Genomic DNA, 16,121 nt, shown 5'->3' with positions numbered 1-16,121 from the left:
TTCCCAAATGCTTCAGCTCAACAAGAATCTAGATTATTATTTGTAGACGGAGGTTCCTGAAGCACAGGCAGTGATCAAACTCATGATGATCCTCCCTCAGCTTCCTCTGTGCCTGGATTATGGGCCAGTGATGAGCTAGCCTTTTCTTACAGAATGAGCTTTTCTGTGGAATATTCTGTATCAGTCTGAATGATTCTCATGTCATGAATGGCCAGTAATTAGCAATTAATGTCCTACTTTCTTCTTGAGAAGTAACTTCCTAGCTGAGAGTGACCTAGGGGTGGCCATTTTCCCTCAGAGCCTCCATGTCAGTCTTCTTCGCTCATTCATCCAGACCATCCTCACAGTGGTGTGGTCCTAATCACAGGCAGACTGCTCCCCAGCTGTTAAGTTGTTTTGAAGACATTACATGAATTTTCCTGGAGACACATAAACACTACATACTCATCCAGATGGGGCATAACTAACAGAAACAATGACACAACTCCACCAAGCCAAGCCTGGTGAAGGAGTTATTTTTGTTTTATAGACATGAAAGGTTAATTAGCATATGTTTAACGTCCACATGACTGAAGAAAAGATTTTCCCCCGGAAACCTTTAACTGCCTATCTTCTATGTGTCCTTAGGGAAAGGTATCATCTCCTGGGATTCTACATGAAAGAACACCTTAATGGGCCCATTCTTATATTCATCACCTTTTGGCCATCATAGGGACTAGGAGTTCAAGAAGGCAAGTGTCATCCCTTGCCTGCAGGACAGCATCCCACAGCAGGGGAAAATGCAATTGATGCTTCAGAGCAGATGGAAAGCAGAGAGAGAGAGACAAACCACATGATTTTACAACTCACAGGAGCTTCTACCCTGGAGAGGAGCACAGAGGAGATACACAGGGAGATAGGGAGGGAAATGGGGCTCTTTTCATGGCACTCTGGTTTTATGTTTCCTTTGCCAAGTTGTATCCTGTGGGTCCCGCCTCCACTTCTTATTAACACAAATCATTCCATCTCCTAAGAAGCAACGTTCTCATCCATTCTTGTCTCTTTGGTATGCCATATTTCCCCATAAGATTGAATACCCTTGGTTGTCTATTTTTTCAATTATTCTCATCTTCTATGTCTATGTATTTATTTATCTGCTTGATTGTACCAAAATGTTGCTCCTCTGTACCACACTATAGCTCAGTTGATTATGTTTGCATCCACGGACCCCTTGTTATGATCCGGTAGTACACAAATCCAGTGTCGGGCTCATGTCTATAATCTAAGCATTCAGATGATAGCAGCAGGACAAACATTTGTACCACACAGTGTGTGCATTTACTATCAGCCTGGGACATATCAGACCATGTCCAAGAACAGACAAGTGAATGAACAAACAATCAGACACCTATACTGTACAGGTAATCCCTAACTTTTCCTCATATCCACTTCTAAGGACACATGCTCATGCTCTTTCAGACACAGCAGCACCAAAGCCCTTGCATCTTATTCATCCTTGTGTCTGGTCATTCACAGTATCACACATAGTGTTTCTTTCCTAATTATTCACAGATACTTGTTTTCTCTGATGTGATGAGATAACCTTGTGAGTCAGTCATACTTTCACTCAGGAGTCTAAAGTTTCATATCTAATTTATCATATATCTTAACCAAGGAAAATTATAACTATCTAGTTTTAATTACATCAAAGACCTCAGAAGAATATAATATTAACTAAGTAAACAGTAAGTGCAGTGTAAGCAACTTTCAAAAATCTAGAATGACAGAGACAGCTGGCTGCCTGGACAGTCACCTAAAGTTCTTCTGCAATATTGGGACATCCATTTTCAGCCCATAGGCCTAGAGACTCAGACATTTTTTTACTCTGTGTCCTATAGAATGTCTGGTAGTTTCTTCTGCCCAAGCGGGCACCTGAAGGACCATCGACTTGAAAAGTTCAATGGTCACCTTCCTCTGGGTCCTGCATTTCCAGTTGGTACAACATTTTGTCAAGCAGTCCAGGCAAGACTATTTTGGCTATTTTTGCCAAGAAGAAGATAAATTCCATATGGAGTGTCTTCGACACCCATCATCTTCCTTGAAGTAATTGGTCCTGGCAGAAGCAGACATGTCTCATTGTCCAAAAAATTCTAAGTTTATAAAACATTTTAAAGCTGGGCATGGTGGCACATGCCTTTAATTTCAGCACTTGGGAGACAGAGGCAGGTGGATCTATGTGAGTTAGAGGCCAGCCAGGTCTACAGAGTGAGATACAGGACAGGCTCCAAAGCTACATATTCTGTAGGTCTTTGAATTTTTTGAAGATTACCTACCTAATTTAAATATATATACATTTTATGTATATATATGTGTGTATATGTGTATATATATGCATATATGTATATACATATGTGTGTATGCATATATGTATATACACATATATATGTATATGTATAAACATGACTGTAAGTTTGACTATCATAGAAGACTAATTATTAATCTGTATTTCTTAATTATCCATTACAATTTAAATGAGTTACATAAACATAATACCTTAAATGAGAGTAGAAATAGAAATATACATACAGTATAACAAAATTAACTTTAAATTTGTATCAACAAACTAAAATCTATAGCAATGTAAAACATTTTAAACAATTTGCTCTTTAAAAGTAGGTTCAGCAATCCACCATTTTATCCTATCATATCTACACCTTATACTTCCATATCAGAAGGGACTATAACCCTCCAGTGTTGGTCACAGTAGTCGTGGAAGATTCATGCTGTCAAAGGGAGGGGAACACATCATGAGTACTCTTGCACCCTAAACCCACCCCTAGTTCACAGACACACAGCATGTTCATCCTGGGCCAACAAATGTTGACCCACGAGAGCTCATGCAGGTGTTCCACTTACTACAAGAATAAAATCACAGGTGTGGTCAATGCCCAGCAACACCCTGCAGCTTCTGGTCATAGGTAAAGAAGTCCCAACCCTGTTCCCGTGATTTCAAGACCTTAAGGTCTTTTCTTTTCTTTGTGTTTGTCTATTTTTTCAATATCCTTTTTTTATTTAAAAGTTTTCTTTCATTTTACATACCATTCACAGTTCCCCCTCCCACCCTTCTCCTGCTCACCCCACAAATTTCACCTAACCTTCTCCCCTGCATCCAATCCTCAGAGAGGGTAAGGCCTCCCATGGGGAGTCAACAAAGTATGGCATATCAAGTTAAGGCAGGACCAAGTCCCTCCCCACTGTATCAAGCCTGATCAAAGTATCCCTCCATAGGGAATGGGCTCCAAAAAGCCAGTTCATGCACTAGGGATAAATCCTGGTCCCATTGCCAGTGGCCACACCAACTGCTCAAGCCACACAACTGTCATGCACACTGAAGTTCTTTTCAATAGCTGTGTACTGAGAACCATAGATGGTGTGTCACTGAATGGAGCTGAGCTCTCCATTGTGGAGTGTGAGATAAGGGGAGACCTGCATCAGAGGATGGGAGGGGGCAAATGTAGGGTAAAAATGAACCTACTGCCCATCCTCCAAAGAAGCATATCCAGGAATTCAAATAGTGGCCAAGACAGGCTCTGTTCTAGGCTACTTAAGAGACTTATGTCCAGTGTCTCCCTGATGACCAAAGATGGAGAACTGATACCCATTATTCTCTGGACAAAATCTTAGACTGGATTCTCTCGAAATGACTTCCTGTTGGGCTCTGTGAGGAGCTGGGGGGCACAGAGATCATTCTCTCTCTGCCCCCAGTGAGCTGCTGAACATTCTATCCTAGAAGATGAGTCCAGCGGGTATTGTCAGAAGTCTGCACTTGACACACAAGGAGCCACTGCAGGATTCCAGATGGTGATAAACCTAATAAATGTTCAGACTGGAGATTTGGATGTGCTGGCTCTTTGGTTCCTGAATCCTGGACGCTGGAGGTACACCAAGAGGAGTTTTCTGGAGAATACCGCTGGACTGAGCTACACATTTCCCAGACCCTATACCTTTACTTGTAAGTTACTGTACCAAATAAACCTCCCTTTTAACTATGCAGAGTTAGTTGCCTTAATACTACAACCAATACAAACAAACATACAACCATAGAGCAAAACACTAGATACAGTGTGACTGTATAGAGTCAAACAAACACAGAGCCTGCACTCAAGATCCAACCATTCAAATTCTGCCCAATACTGAGGTGGAATCAAGACAGAGACTCTCCTGCATTCCACCATGAGCTGATTGTGAAAAGCAACAGGAATCATCCTCAGCTGGGCGCACTGTGATGGACACACATCTTTACAGGACTCACCCAGCAGAGTCTATCTGGCTATTGGTCAGTAATTGTGGTCTATGTGGAGTGCTGTGGATGGAAGCCATGGGGCAAGGTTGGAGAAGAATCATGACCCTACATTCTGGAAAGTTCATATCCACCAGCAAACATGATGCCTGTGCTTGAACTCTATATTTATTCTATCTGTGTCAGAGAGGACAGATGAGATGCCAGGTGTATCTATCAGTCATCTGAGGCAAGTTCACCATGCGGAGCTCATCTCACCAAGACAAGTGTGGATGTTCAGTTTCTTGCAAGTCAGTGGAAGAAACAAGGTCACACCAGGATGAATTTTATATTTTGCCACAGCAGGGAACCACCTTCTGGTGAACTGACTGACTTTTGATTTGCAAAAGGCTTTTATTGTTGTACAACTGACAAGTCAATTTTCCCAAACCAAAACTTTTATCTGAAGCTTCCCAGAGAAGACAAATGCCAAAGCAATTCTCAGGCCCAGGATGTCTATTTTCTGAATCCTACTACAACCAAGTCATGCATAGGTTTGAACCTTTCAGGAAGAACTCAGATAAGATTTACATACTTCAAACAGAGGGTTGAGAACACAAAAGATAACAATCACAAATGGCAGAGCAAAGCCCAGGTGCTAACACTCCAGATTACAAGTCAGATGCAAATGCTCTGTGGGAACTTCTGCTACACAACCAGAAGAGGGCAGCATGTCTTCTCACTGACAGTGATGCCTTTTGGGAGGTAATTATGAGTGAACTCACAGCACTCAGTGAAAACCTGACTGGTTCAAATGGCATGTCCCATCACTTCTTCTCAGGTCAGGAAAAACAGCAGCCCATGAAATCAATAGGAAAGAGACATTCTAGCCATGTGACATGCTGGACATTGACAACTCACAGGGATGCAAAGACACGGAGGCTGGGAGAGGAATGTCCCCTTAGAAATGGATGTGATGAAATACTTGGGACATATCCACAGTATGGGAGCTTTATACTAAATATATATTCACTATTTCTTTGAATATAATTACATGCATAAAATGTATTTGATCATGTTTACCACATACACTAGATGATATTTTTCTTTCCTTTTATGAGAGAGAGCCTGATATAGCCCAGGCTGATCCCAACACATTGCATAGTAAGAATGTCCTTAAACTCCCAATACTCTTAGCTCTGCCTACTGAATGATTAGTAAAAGACTTGAGCCACAACAACAGGTTTATGCAGTACTGTGAATCAAAACCTGACATCTAAGAATTTCACACAAATACTTTACCCACTGAGCACTTTTCTGGTGTACTAAAGGGCATACACAGACAGACATACAGGACGGTAATTATTCATATTGACATTGATACAGAGAGGAAATTAAGGATGTTTTGGGGCTCAGCAACAAAAGGGGGACATCTTCACTGACCTCTGTACAATTCTCCATGTGACAAACAGGAAATGTTTGTGCCATAAACCCATCTTAAATAATGCTAAGTTAGAGAATTTTCCCCATGTGACACACTCCTGGCATGGGATCATTACTGAAGAGGAGGCTGAAAATTTTTACAGCCAACACATGGTGGATGATGACAAACTTTTCTGGACACTGCAGAATAGTCGAACATTTGAGACCACAGTGGTTGTGATGACATCTACAAGCCCCATGCAAGCTCAATGCAGAACAAATCCAGTATGGTGATGGGAGATGGGTAAAGAGCCCACCCATAGATGAAGAGCTATTGGCATGTGATATCTACTGGGAGAGGCAGAATCAGTTTCTTTAATGGTGTGGCCCTGGGAATTATGCCCAAGAATATGGGAAGCACAAATTGAGCTGCATGGAAGAAAATAGACAGGTGTGTAAGGAAAGTCAGTGGATTTTCAACAACTAGAAGGTCACAGAAGGAATCAAAAGGAAAAATCAGTCAGGGCAGCGGTGGTGCACACCTTTATTCCCCATACTTGGGAGATCTCTATGAGTTCCAGGCCAGCCTGGTCTACAGAGCATGATCTAGGACAGGCACCAATGCTACACAGAGAAACCCTGTCTCAAAAAACCAAAAAAAAAAAAGGAAGAAAGAAAAGCAGGTCAGTGAAAAGGAACCAGCCAGGGAGGGTGAGGGAGAATGGAGGGGTGGGAAGGTGGATTCCATCAAAACACAATACATCCTGACATCGCTGCTCACCTGGTGCGCTTGGCTTCGCCCTCGTGGGCACGTGTCCAGCTGATTGGACATTTTTAAACAATTAAGATCTTAAGACCTTGGCCAGGTTTGGTGGTCCACACCTTTAATCCAAACACTTGGAAGCAGAAGCAGGAGGATTTATTTCTGTTAGTTCCAACCCAGCCTGGCCTACATAACCAGTTCCAGGACTGCCAGAGCTCCACAGAGAGAGCCTTTTCAAAATCTACAACAAGAATAATTAAGTGCATAAAAGTAAGAAAATGATAACAAATGAAAAAAATTAAAGTAAGATCAGAAATTTACCATTACAGGATAAAGTGAGTGTAGCTCAGGGGTCGAGTATGTTCTTAGAATACTGGAGGCCCTGCCATCAATCCCTGGCACCAAAAGGAAAGGGAAATAAGATATTTTTACTGAGCTCTCTTTCTCTTGAATTAGGTCACCAAACAGACACAAATATGCTGATATTTGGCAAAGCCCTGAAGTGTAAGACCATCACCCTCAAGGCTTAGCCCGGTGACTTCATATAGAATATCAAGGCTGAGGTCCAAGACAAGGAAGGCATCCCACCTGACCAGCAGCAGCTGGTGTTAGCTGCCAGCAGATAGAACACAGCTGCACCCTGGCCAACACCAAGGTCCAGAAAGAGTCCTACTGTTCATTGGTGCTGTGCCTGCGTGGTGGCCTCATAGAGCCATTCCTTTGCCAATTTCTCCAGAAACACAACTGTGAAAAAGCCATGTACTGCTGCCCATAAGTGCTGCCCACACCTGCACCCCTGTGTGGTCAAATTCCTCAAGAAGAAGGGTAGCCACACCAACAACCTGTGCCCCAAGAAAGTCAAATGACGCTGGGACCTTGTTTGGCCTAGGACTCCTGGGACACAATGAATATTTTTTGCTTGCAGGAGAAGGACTAAGGAAAGTGATGATGCTAAGATTGGGCTAGTGACATGGACCAGCGTATGAGTGCTGCTGCCAACCTTCAGCCCTGACTCTGATCCACATTATGCAAAGAGAACAGTGCCTTCTGTAGGTGTCCTCTGACCGCCATGCATGTGCTGTGACACATGCGAATATACACACATGAAGAAAAAAGTCAGTGTAATTTATTATTATTATGAAATAAGTGTGATTTAATGAAACAAGTGTAAATAAACAGGTGTAATTTAAAGTTGTAATGGAAAGTACACACAGCAAAAAAGAACAAACAACAAAAACTAGTGGTGCACATTTGTAACCCAGCACTTGAGACTATGAGGAAGAAGATTATGAATTTTATTCCATGCAAAGGACACAGCAAGACCCTTCACACAAACCTTTGAACATTTCAAATACTAAAAAGTATTTCACATTTAAAAAATGAAATAAAGATAGCCCATATCTAAATTTGTGTTTCATGTGTGTAATAGACATACATGTGTTTTTATGTGTAATATTTATACAGTTCCATCCAGAAGGAACTGACAAAGATTAGGACAGATGAGACAGACACTGATGAGAATATGGAAATGTCCTCAGTGAAAAAACTGACTACAGTCTACTACCTGAACTAGCCACAGCCTTGGACAAGTCAGAGCCTGGGGCCTGAGGAGGGCACTTCCCCTTCCTGTGGGGCTGCTCCAGTACAACCACGTCATGGGGAGTGCCCAGCCACCAGAGACCACACCCTGTGTCTCCTGTCCCTCCAGACAGTCTCTGTATCTCTGCCCATGAGCAAAGTTGCAGCCTCCAGGAGGAGATGCCATGACCTTCACCTTCACAGCCCTGCTCTGTCTCGGTGAGATGTGGAGATGGGGAGGGGGTACTGTGGTCTAGGATTGATGCTGCCCCACAGTCCAGCACTTGTCCATCAGGAAACCCCAGGGTCTCAGGAGGTTCTGCAGAGGGGAGGACCTGCTCAAGCTTCAGGGACAAACCTCTCACAGGGAACTCTCTTCCCGGACTGACTCTGGGCCTGGGGAGCCCAGTGCTGGCAGGTGAGTGAGTGTCTGCAGCTGTCCTGACCTTCACTTCTCATCATTCCTGCAGCCATGCCTGGGCAGTGAGGATGGAGCACAACACATGTGTGCTGCCCCTGGGGATGGCTGGAGGTTTGGGGATGGGCCTGAAATCTGAGGTGGCTGTCCTTGGTCATAGCTGCTCATTTTCTTGCAGGGGCCCTCCCTAAGCTTATCCTCAGAGCACAACCAGCCTCTGTAGTCTCTCAATATACTACCGTAATCTTCTTGTGTGAGGGGACCACAGGAGCCAAAGAGTACATACTCTATAAAGAGGGATACGAGATTCTACAGAGCACAGAGATTCCACAGAGTCCTAGGAACAAGGCTGAATTCTCAATCTCAAAAATTGACCACAATCATGCAGGGCGATATAGCTGTCAATATCGGACCCGTGATGGATGGTGGTCAGAGTACAGTGACTCCCTGGAGCTGGTGGTGACAGGTGAGAGAACACATAGGGTCCAGAGACTCAGGCTTGACTGTAAAGAAGTGGGTCTGTTCACAAGAATGCCCCCACCTCATATCATGGGAGATAATGAGACCTTGAGAACATTTAACTGATTCCTCCTTCTCTCCTAGGAGCCTACAGTAAACCCAGCCTGTCAGCCAAGCCCAGCCCTGTGGTAACTGAAGGAGGGACCGTCACCCTCCAGTGTGTCTCAGGGCAGAGATATCACAGGTTCATTCTGACGAAGGAAGGACTTCAGAAGCTCTCCTGGACAAGGAACTCACAGTATAACTACTCTACTGGACAGTTCGAGGCCCTGCTCTCTGTGGGCCCTGTGACCTCCAGACAAAGGTGGACATTCAGATGCTACAGCTTTCACAGGAACAGCCCACAGGTGTGGTCAGAACCTAGTGACCCCCTGCAGCTCCTGGTCTCAGGTGAGGAACCCAGCCTTTCCACAGAATGATGTTGAAATGATACAGATGCTCAAGGAGTCCTTGGTGTGTGGTGTGTGTGTGTGTGGCCAGGGCTCCTGAGCCCATTCAAAAAGAGCATGGTAGAGAGTGGGACACAAGAAACAGAATCCAAGGCAGAGAGTGACTGCAAAGCCCAGGAGGTCCAGGACAGAGATGAATCCTTATGGGGCCTTCTGTTACTCTGGATCAGCTCATGTGCCATCCACAACAGCTCGGGGAACCCCACAGAAGAGAGGGAGGAAGGGTTGCAGGAGCCAGAGCACTCAGGACATCAGGAGAACATGGACCACACAATCAACTAAGCAGGGATAATAAGGACTCACAGAGACTAAAACAGCAAGCACAGAGCCTGCATGGGTCTGTCCTAGGGCTTCTGCACACATGCTGTGGTTGTTTACCTTGGGTTCTTTCTTGTTTTGTTTTATTTTGTTTTTTAGAGTTTCACTGTGTAGCTCTGGCTGTCCTGGAACTCACTTGTAGACCAGGCTGGCCTTGAACTCACAGAGATCTGTGGCATCTGCCTATGGAGTATTGGGGTTAAAGACCTGCACCACCACTGCCTGGCTAGCTCTGGGTTTTTGTTAGACCCATAACAATGGAAGTGGGGAACTCTCTGACTCTTTGGCCTGCACGTGGGATATTTTTCCTCCTCCTGGGTTCCCTTGTCCAGTCTAAAATGAGGGTGTGTGACTAGTCTTATTGCATGTTTGTCATGCCATGTTCAGATAATATCACTGGGAAACCTGATCTTTTCTGAAGGGAAACAGAGTAGTGGATCTAGGGGAGAAAGGAGGTGGGAGGCTGCTGTCAGAATACATTGTATGAATTCATTTAAAAGAAAAAAGTGCCATCTGCAAGTGTGACTTTATCTGTGCCACTTTCAGACAGACCCACCTTCTTCTATTCAATTTTCTTCCAGGGACCCTCCACAAACCCACCATCAAGGCTGAGCCAGGCTCTGTGGTTTCTCTCAGAAGTGTTGTGACCATCAGGTGTCAGGGGAGCCAGGATGCAGAAATATGTTTTCTGCATAAAGAGGGAAGCCAAAAACCCTGGGGCACACAGACCCCAGAGAAGCCTGAGAACAAGGCCAAGTTCTCCATCCCTTCTGTGACACAGCAACATGGGGGACAATATCGCTGTTACTGTTACAGCTCAGCTGGCTGGTCAGAGCCCAGTGACACCCTGGAGATTGTGGTGACAGGTGAGGGTCTCAGGACCAGGCTCTGCTCTCAAGAGTATTCCCCTCCCACAGCCTAGCCCTGGATAGCATTCTGGATGTGTGAGCCCATGAAACATTCTGACTCCTTCTCTCCTAGGAATCTACGACCACAATAAACCCAGCCTGTCAGTCCTGCCCAGCCCTGTGGTGACTTTAGGAAGGAATATGACCTTCCAGTGTGTCTCATGGGAGGGATATGAGAAGTTCATTCTCACCAAGGACGACCAGAAGTTCCTCAGCTCCATGAACTCACAGCATATATACCGTATTAGGCAGTGGCAAGCCTTGTTCTCTACAGATCATGTAACACAAGACCACAGCGGGACATTCAGATGTTATGGTTACTACAACCATGCTCCACACTGGTGGTCAGTACCCAGTGAGCCCCTGGAAATACACACCTCAGGTGAGTCAGCCTCACCACTGACCAATGTTTTTTGACACCCTAAGCCCTTTGCCATGGACCTCTCCCACAGGGTAGTTGCGGGTAGACAGTGGTAGAGGAAGAGCCTGGTGGCTGAGCCAGAGCCCCAATCTGGGGAGAAGCAGTGACATGTGCAGGGCAGGATGGGAGGGGATCAGTGTTTGATAAAAACCAACTCCTCAATCACTAGCCTGACATCTTCCCTCTAGGTCTGTCCAAGAAGCCGTCCTTGCTGACTCACCAAGGCCAGATCCTGGACCCTGGGAAGAGCCTCACCCTGCAGTGTTGCTCTGACATCAACTATGACAGATTTGCTCTGTACAAGTTGGGAGGAGCTGACTTCACCCACCATGGTGTCCAGTGGACCCAGAGTGGCCTCTCCTTGGCCAACTTCACACTGGGCCCTGTGAGCAGCTCTACTGGAGGCCAATACAGATGCTATGGTGCATACAACCTCTCCTCTGCGTGGTCAGCCTCCAGTGACCCCCTGGATATCCTAATCACAGGTGAGGACCAAACAGATTCCCTCAGGTACCTAACCTGTGCATGGGTTCTCATGAGGGAGTTAAGGAGGTGATGACTGGGATGAAGGACAGGGATCTTATTCAGAAACAGATGCAGAGGCAGGAGAACAGGAAAGGGCCTAAGTCAGAGAAAAGAGACAGAGTCCCAGGTGCTCAGGGCAGACACAGGTGAGGTGTCAGCTCAGAACAATAGAGGCAGCCTCTCACCATCCCTCTTCTCCTTAGGACAGCTTCTCTTCAGTCCTTCCCTCTCAGTGACGCCTAACTCCACAGTACACTCTGGAGACAACGTGACCCTGCTGTGTCAGTCATCAGACCAGGTGGACACTTTCATTCTGTCCAAGGAGGGAGCAGCCCAACAACCCCAGCGACTAAAATCAAAGTCTGAAGCTTGGAACTTCCAGGCAGAATTCTCCATGAGTGCTGTGACCTCTGACCGCTTGGGCACCTACAGGTGCTATGGATCTCAAGACTCATCTCCCTACCTGCTGACACAAGCCAGTGACCCTGTGGAGCTCACTGTCTCAGGTAAGGTAACCCTGAACTCTCAGGATGACTTACAATTCAAACCCTAGGAGATCCCTTGACTTGGGTGGGATTAAGGGGACAATAGGAAGGTTAGTCAGAAGGCACTTTCCCTGACAGAGAAGTGGATGCCAGCAGCGGTCTTTCTCGTAATGTCCACTCCATCCTCTATTGCAATCTAGATTTGAGTCATACAGCATGAGCATCTTGGAGAGGTTACAGGATACAGATAAGACAGTAAGCAGAGACAGATCCCTAGGTTGGCATCTAACCCTCACCCCCTCTTGTTCTGTTTCCTAGGACCCATTGGAACCTCAACCCCACCACCCTCAAAGTCCATGCCAACAGCTGGTGAGTATCAGACACCTCAGTGCAGGGAGTATCCTCCATCCCCAGGCTGCCTGGCATCTCTTAGCCCACTGAAGTCCTCATTTCTCTGTCACCTTAGCTTGTGAGTGCAGAAGGCAAACAGAGATCCCAACAGAGACCACAGAGACCCAGGACTTAGGGGTTTGGATACAGAAAGGTGGTGTCCAGAAAGTTCTGGCTTAGTCTGAAGGATGGAGCAGGTGGATGAGGTGGAGAGCAGGGATCCCAGACATTCGCCTCCTCATCCTGCCTCTAAGGCCCTGAGAACAAACCTCTCTCACCTGCATGGTGTCAGGTCCCAGGAAGATAATAAGGGCTCTGTTGGAAATTGGGGCCCAGATGGGCAATAGCTAGTTATAGGCTCCATACAGCTGCTTCAGGAGATGCTGACTTGGACCAGCCTTTCCCTTTCTGGATTTGGCTGAGTAAAAAGGGGAGAAGCCTGGCCCACATGTCTAAATTTCTTTCAGGGCTGGCCTTGGCTATGACCTCTCCTGACAGAGGAGTCCCCCAGAACCTGATTCTGCAGTGGGTCTGTCCCACAGTGGTGGGGACCTGTGCAAGGGTGGGGCAGAGGGCCAGGGCAGGCCATTCAGACTCCTCCCCTCCAGTCAGGAGGCTCAGCTCAGGTGGAGAGGAAAGAGCTGTAAGTAAGAATCCCTGGGTTCAATTCCCAGCTCTGCCACTTCCAGGCAGGTGAACTGTGGGGTAGAAAAAAAAAAGACAATTCCTCCTTACATAAGATTGTGAGGTGGGCTGGAGAGATGGCTCAGAGGTTAAGAGCACTGACTGCTCTTCCAGAGATCCTGAGTTCAATTCCCAGCAACCACATGGTGCCTCACAACCATCTGTAATGAGATCTGGTGCCCTCTTCTGGCCTGCAGTCATACATGCTGTATACATAATAAATAAATAAATCTTTAAAAAATAAAAAAAAAAAAAGATTGTGAGGAGGGGAGATGATGAGTGCAAAGACCCAGCATGCGTCTGTCACACAGTAGGTACTCTGTTCAGCAGCAATGTTGCCCTCTCATGACATCATTTGTTTCTCAGGACTGGAAGGGTACCTGAAGGCTCTGGTCGGAGTCTCTGTGGCCTTCCTCCTGTTCCTCTTCATCCTCATCTTCCTCCTTCTCCTACGAAGGCATCAGGGAAAATTCAGGAAGGATGGTGAGTAGGGTGTGGGTGACCTGGGTCTCAGGTTCCCCTGTGAACAGCCAAGCAGGGAATCAGGACACCAGCCCCAGAGAAACCCCAAACTCACAAGAACCCTCAAAGAAACACTCTCAGATCTCAGATTATAAAGAACATGATATCAGAACTTGTGCAATGTCAGATGTTCTGTGAGTTTCACCATGTCCTGGGACATTTGCTCACTCACCCATGGTGTAAAGGTCCCTTCCTTCTTTCCTTCCTTCCTTCCTTCCTTCCTTCCTTCCTTCCTTCCTTCCTTCCTTCCTTCCTTCCTTCCACTTCCTTCCTTCCCTGTACATGCCTGGGGGAGGGGGAGGCTGAGACTCTTCTCTCTCTTACAGCCCAGAAAGATACGGAATTGCAACTTCCTAGAGGAGCTGTAGAGCCAGTATTCAGAGACAGAGGCTCCCAGAAGAGGTAACTCATGGCCAGAGACATAGACCCCACCTTCCTGACACACCTCACTGACTACTGACATCTTCTTGTCTCTCCAGATCCAATCCAGCTGCTGCCACCCAGGAAGAAAGCCTTTGTGAGATAAAGAGGGTCCTGGGGAGGGAGATGTCTGAGGACTCAGCATTGCAGGGGTGGTGGAGAGGCTCTGGGGTCTTTGCTATTTGGGTCTGAACTTCTCACTATAGACCCTGGATATCACAACACTCCCTGATTCTCTGTCCACGCCTGGGACAATACAGAAAACTAAGGGTCAGAGTCATCCCTAGACTCTGCTCAGGAGACATTCTGTTTGTTCTTCTGACAGACACTTCAGTGAAGGACACACAGCCTGAGGATGGTGCCAAGCTGGACAGTTGGGTGAGGTTTCTGTCCCTATCTGCAGTGCTAAGACTTAGGGCCCAGTTTAGTCCAGAGAGCCTTTTTTGTTCTCCCTCCCTTGGCCCTCAGAAGCAACCACAGCTGACCCTTCCCTCTCTTCTGCAAGTACAACCTGCCTCACTCTCTCCTGGTTTCCAGGGATCATGTGTCTCATCGATCCTGTCCCCTTTCTGGCTCCTTGGCATCTATCTTATTGTCTTCTGAGGGGCAGGATGGATGGGAAAGCCCACAGAAACATCTAAGGGACTAGCAGCTATAGGCAGGAACTAAAGGGACCTGGGCAGAAACATGTGTTGTTTTGTATTGTTTGTGTGGGTGTTTTACAAGCATGTATGTCTCTGAACCACATGCCTGCATGGTTCTCCCAGGGGCCAGAAGAGAATGCCATATACCCTGGAATGAGAGTTACATATGAATGTAGGTTGCCTTGTGGGTTCTGGGAACCAAACCTCGATCCTCTGCAGTAGTAGTCAATGCTCTTAACCACAGAGCCATCTCTCCAGCCCCCAAAAATGTGTTTTCATGAATATGAACTGTGTGGGTACAGCCAAGACAGAATGTATGATAAAAAGTCAGAACTGTACGAAGGAAGCCCAAGAAGATCCTATCAGGGATGCTGTCATCTAAATGGGTCACTCTGGCTATGCTGTGGAAAACTGGCCAGAGATACCCAGGGGAACAGGGAGACACTGTCTGTCCCTCACTACTTCCCTGCTTCAGAGACCAGCTGAGGAAGACCCCCAGGGAGAGACATATGCCCAGGTGAAAGGCTCCAGGCTCAGGAGGGCAGGAGCTGTCCTACCTTCTGTCATGTCAGGAGAAGTCCTGGACACCAAAGATGGACAGGCAGAAGATGACAGAGAGATGGACAGTCAGGTGAGTCCTGTCCTCCCCAGGACTTCAGTATCCCCCAAGCCAAGCATAACCTTCCTCTCACTCTCTCCCACTCCAGGCTCCTGAATCTGAGGAGCCCCAGGATGTGACCTATGCCCAGCTGTGCACCAGGTCACTCAGACAGGGGACAGCTGCATCTCCTCCCTCCCAGGCAGGGGAGGCCCCAGAGGAGTCCACTGTATATGCTGCTCTGGCAGTCACTCAACAGGGCTCTGTTCCCAGTAACAAGGAGCAATGACCCTCTGCCTCCTGGGAGACCTAACTGACACATCCAAGGGGTTCTGTGAACTGGTGAGAACCTTATTGCATTTTAACTAACATCATACATTTTGGAAATAAAGCAGATTTCTCAATAAACACGTGAAATGAGAAACTAAATAGAAGGGAATGGATTCACACTGAGTACTAGTTTTAATGACATTGCTTTTCAAAGCCATGAAATAAGAAAATTTATAGGCTTGGTTGCATAGATTCATAATCCCAACCCCAGGGACGCTGATGCAAGAGAATTGTTTTGTTTTTGGTTATCTTGGCATACCTAGTGAATTTCATGCCAGCCTGTGCTGCAGAGTGAAACACATTTCACACATTAACCACCAGGATCACACAGTGGAGAATCTCATCAGGATGGGGTTTGCTGCTGTGATCCTCATAATCCTTGGGATTCTTGTCTTTGAGACATGGGGCAGCCAGAGACAGATCCACCATGTAATTGAGAAGTAATCAGAAAAGAAAGAAGTACATCTCT

The 16,121-nt window shown here is 46.3% G+C and overlaps 1 protein-coding gene across 1 annotated transcript in view; it reads left to right on the top strand.

The window, feature by feature from the left end:
• LOC102921313 (paired immunoglobulin-like receptor B) overlaps window positions 1–15,875 on the top strand; it is a 74,433-nt gene extending 58,558 nt beyond the window's left edge. Inside the window, exons 5-17 of the mRNA XM_076547857.1 lie at window positions 8,618–8,905; window positions 9,043–9,348; window positions 10,307–10,591; window positions 10,707–11,015; window positions 11,243–11,539; window positions 11,783–12,085; window positions 12,383–12,433; window positions 13,505–13,621; window positions 13,987–14,062; window positions 14,140–14,177; window positions 14,406–14,458; window positions 15,200–15,355; window positions 15,432–15,875. Coding sequence (XP_076403972.1) covers window positions 8,618–8,905; window positions 9,043–9,348; window positions 10,307–10,591; window positions 10,707–11,015; window positions 11,243–11,539; window positions 11,783–12,085; window positions 12,383–12,433; window positions 13,505–13,621; window positions 13,987–14,062; window positions 14,140–14,177; window positions 14,406–14,458; window positions 15,200–15,355; window positions 15,432–15,611 — 2,459 coding nt within the window. The 3' untranslated portion in view covers window positions 15,612–15,875. The remainder of the gene's footprint in view (window positions 1–8,617; window positions 8,906–9,042; window positions 9,349–10,306; window positions 10,592–10,706; window positions 11,016–11,242; window positions 11,540–11,782; window positions 12,086–12,382; window positions 12,434–13,504; window positions 13,622–13,986; window positions 14,063–14,139; window positions 14,178–14,405; window positions 14,459–15,199; window positions 15,356–15,431) is intronic.
• Window positions 15,876–16,121: the final 246 nt, after the last annotated feature.

Source organism: Peromyscus maniculatus, chromosome 1, assembly GCF_049852395.1.
Source record: "Peromyscus maniculatus bairdii isolate BWxNUB_F1_BW_parent chromosome 1, HU_Pman_BW_mat_3.1, whole genome shotgun sequence".
Classification (NCBI taxonomy): domain Eukaryota; kingdom Metazoa; phylum Chordata; class Mammalia; order Rodentia; family Cricetidae; genus Peromyscus; species Peromyscus maniculatus.
This window is presented reverse-complemented; position numbering and strand designations above follow the sequence as displayed.